This window comes from Camponotus floridanus, unplaced genomic scaffold (genome assembly GCF_003227725.1).
Source record: "Camponotus floridanus strain SB8 unplaced genomic scaffold, Cflo_v7.5 scaffold145, whole genome shotgun sequence".
NCBI lineage: Eukaryota > Metazoa > Arthropoda > Insecta > Hymenoptera > Formicidae > Camponotus > Camponotus floridanus.
The window spans coordinates 65371-68597 of NW_020229265.1; the positions used below are offsets into that span (position 1 = coordinate 65371).

At 34.7% G+C, this 3227-nt stretch overlaps 2 protein-coding genes across 2 annotated transcripts in view; both read right to left on the reverse strand.

Annotated features, from left to right (window-relative positions):
* Positions 1-441, reverse strand: part of LOC105253731 (splicing regulatory glutamine/lysine-rich protein 1) — a 56204-nt gene extending 55763 nt beyond the window's left edge. Inside the window, exon 1 of the mRNA XM_025406490.1 lies at positions 271-441. The gene's annotated coding sequence lies outside the window, so the exon portion shown is untranslated. The remainder of the gene's footprint in view (positions 1-270) is intronic.
* Positions 442-1724: 1283 nt separating this feature from the next.
* Positions 1725-3219, reverse strand: LOC105253737 (radial spoke head protein 9 homolog). The gene is made up of 4 exons (XM_011261968.3): positions 2987-3219; positions 2606-2771; positions 2129-2417; positions 1725-1949 (listed from the first exon to the last, which is right to left on the reverse strand). The coding sequence occupies exons 1-4, from the start codon at positions 3211-3213 to the stop codon at positions 1789-1791; spliced, it is 843 nt and encodes a 280-aa protein (XP_011260270.1). The 5' UTR covers positions 3214-3219; the 3' UTR covers positions 1725-1788.
* Positions 3220-3227: the final 8 nt, after the last annotated feature.

A 3227-nucleotide genomic window follows, 5' to 3' on the forward strand; every position in this document is an offset into this window, starting at 1 on the left:
GGAGGCTGTATCTCGAGGGAATATTCCGTAATAAATCGGGAATATTTCGTACATAAGTCGATGCTCCTGTCGCGTGCAACGAGATCTGAGGTTTCTCAGGCCAAGGAATTTTCTGGAAATTGCCACGTGCCCCGGGAAGGAAAACCGGCTTGCCGGACGCGTCCCGGCTTCGAGACGCTACTTCGCGCTCCCAAAAGTAACGGAAATTTCGGCACGATACAGGCACGCATTTGCGACGCGTTCGCTACGCGATTATTCGTTGGCACTTACCGTGCTCGAAATGTAGTCGTCGAATCCCCACGAGAGAGAGATGATAGAGCGCACAGGTCAGGTCGTTCCTTGGGATCACTCGCAATCAACTCGGAACACTTCACTAGAGGAAACGCCGGTCACTACGTTCAACTCCGTTGCTCGACTGCGCTTGTGCGTCCCCGGCCGGCTTCGTTACGTGCGCTCGCGTCGCCATGTTGCTCGCGCGCGCCATCTAGCGGCAACCACGCGCGTCACGAGGCCTGACGAAAGCGCGCGAAAGTCGCGACGGTTTGAACCGCCTGCGTTGTATCCTCTCGAGCGAAGAGATGCGATCTATATCCTTTGAGCCTGAAATTTTGCAATTTCTATTTTTAAATGTTAATGTAAATGTAACAGTTTTATTCTTTCACGCAGTTTTATATTCATACCTCGTTCTTTATATCATATTTTCTATTTCTTTCTGTTACTCGAATAAATTTTAATGTCTCGATTTATTTATTTTTTTGTTTTCAGCATATTATTGCTAGAATTTTAAAACAAATGTTCGTTACTATTATTATTATATTTTAATGTGTGAAAGAGATCTTTCGATAATTAGGATATGTTGTAGTGTAATGAAAAAATTTATTAGACTTTAGTATAATTGAATCAGTTTGTATTTTCTTTTATAAAGAAAATTAATGACTTACGTGTGGCAATTAGGGATATTCTGCGCGTTTCTCGGAGTTCATTTCCTAGTGCGATTCAAGCCATTTTGTTGCGGCCATACACAGATTTAATTTCGTAGAATCCTGAATTTCAGGCTGACGCGAGAATACACGAGTTCCGCAGGAAGCACGAAATTTAACATTGTCGCAAATTCGAAAGTTGTCAAGCGCAAACGCGAACGAGAACACGAGCGGACAATGGATTTTCGTGACGAGAACCGGACGTTAAGAACAATGACGCTCGTGGAATTATTTTGTCGCACATATCGATTATTCGTTCGACTGAATATATCGTTCGTGTATTTCGCGGAATACTTCATATTGTAGACCGACAATTTCACGTGTTACGCTTGATATGTTTGAAACATATCATGCTTTTATTAACTTCATGGTCAAAATTCAAATTAAAATTATTTAAAATTAAAATTAAAATTATTTAAAAATTTAAATTATACTCATTTCTAACACTACAATATCTATGCTTATAATTATATAACATAAAATATAAAAAAATGGTTTTTTTTATTATAAAGTTTAAGGCATATAAGACACAAATAAATATAAAATTATTAATTTCTATTAAAAAGTTAATGAATAGATCACTTAAAAAAAGAGAGAAAATTGAAAATGATAAGTTAAAAAGAATAAAAAATTTAAGAAATATATCTAAAAAAGTGAAAGTTAATTTTTAAATATTATAATAATTTATAGAATTATATTTTTAAGTAAGTCTTAAAAATATATTTTAATGTAAGAATGCACATAAATTTTTAAATTTTAAAGAAATAGTTTAATCTGTAACAATTTTGGATAATTTTTGTACTTCATATTAATACATGAATGGAAGATCTAAATTCTTTTTTCCATGCCCGACATATAAAAATCCATAATGCGGAGAATTCAATTTGTGGAAGAAGGTCATTCCATGCCAATACAGACTGTGCAAAATGACCAGGCGACCGCCCCAAAAAAATTGCATATCCCAACAGTCTGTAGAAACAAATAAAGAGATACATTAATATATATAATCAGAGTATATTAAATCTTAAATATATTCAAACAGCATTAAGCTCGAATGTAATCATAAAACAATATCGTCGCTTTCTATTATGTGTTCTTCCTGTTGTTTAATTCATAATTAACTTTGTCGTTCTATCTTTTATTGATACCTTGAGGAACATCCAAATCTATGCTGTCCAGGAAATCTAACGCGTAATTATAATCGGGCCGAGACAGTAAATTGGTGCTCCATTTCTCTTTTGGTGAACGAGCATGCAAGTAGGACTTTAGATGCGAAGCATCTGAGGCGCAAAGACCTTCGAAGCTCGGATTCTCGATGACATCGCCGTTTGGACATTTGAACCAGGCCCCACGTGGAATGATTGCTGCATCTTCCATAATTGATTCCACGATAGCTGCGAGACGGTCCTCCTCCTTCAATTCCTTTGGTATAGGACCCTACATTCGTCGTTTTTTCACGCCTTGTTTATTACATAAACTATAAATTCTTGAATATTATAAAATTACACCTAAAAAAAATATTCTTTAAATTATATTAATAAATGTGATTTAATTTTAGCAATTTCTTGAATCTGGATTTTTCTTGGAAAAAATTTGAAGAAATATGTTTCTAATTGCACGATTACATTGTAATAAGTTTTAGGATCCTCGTTTGGTGGAAATGGTGGGTTGGCGTTGTAAACATTCGTGACAATAGATGGATCACCGTCAAATCTGTTAATCGACAAAGGACTCAAAAATCGTCCACACTTTGTCGCTTTTGGCAGCAACAGCCAGTTTAAACCATCTATGCTATATCATAAAAAGGGACAAATAAGTCAAAATGCCTCCAAATATAATTAAAAAGAAAAATCTTATTCTAAAGAAAAAAATACAAGTGAAATAAAAAATACAAATAAATTATAGTGATTAATGATCAACTTTATAATTTAAATGCATACATTAATTTCAAGATTTTATAATTCAATTTGCTAAAATAGAAATTGCACACACTTTAATCAAATTACCTGTAATAGTATACCTGGCCATTCATGCAATCCTTTTCGTAACCGTACGCGATATGATAATCATTTTGTAATCCATTGATTCTACCCCAATAATAACATTTTCGAAAGTGATTTTCCGTCTGTAAAATGAGCAGCGAATTCTGTAGTAACTGCGAATCTTCGGTACTTATGCAAATACCGGCATAACCGAATATGTCTAAAGTTTCCAATAATTTCAAGCAGTCCATTTTCTGCAACTTAC

Excerpts from the sequence above, each read along its gene's own strand:
- LOC105253737 (XM_011261968.3), bottom strand. The coding sequence starts at position 3,213 with ATGGACTGCTTGAAATTATTGGAAACTTTAGACATATTCGGTTATGCC. Across the intron at positions 2,772-2,986 it reads GGCCAGGTATACTATTACAG|CATAGATGGTTTAAACTGGC; the intron begins GTAATTTGATTA and ends TTTATGATATAG. Across the intron at positions 1,950-2,128 it reads AGATTTGGATGTTCCTCAAG|ACTGTTGGGATATGCAATTT; the intron begins GTATCAATAAAA and ends TTGTTTCTACAG.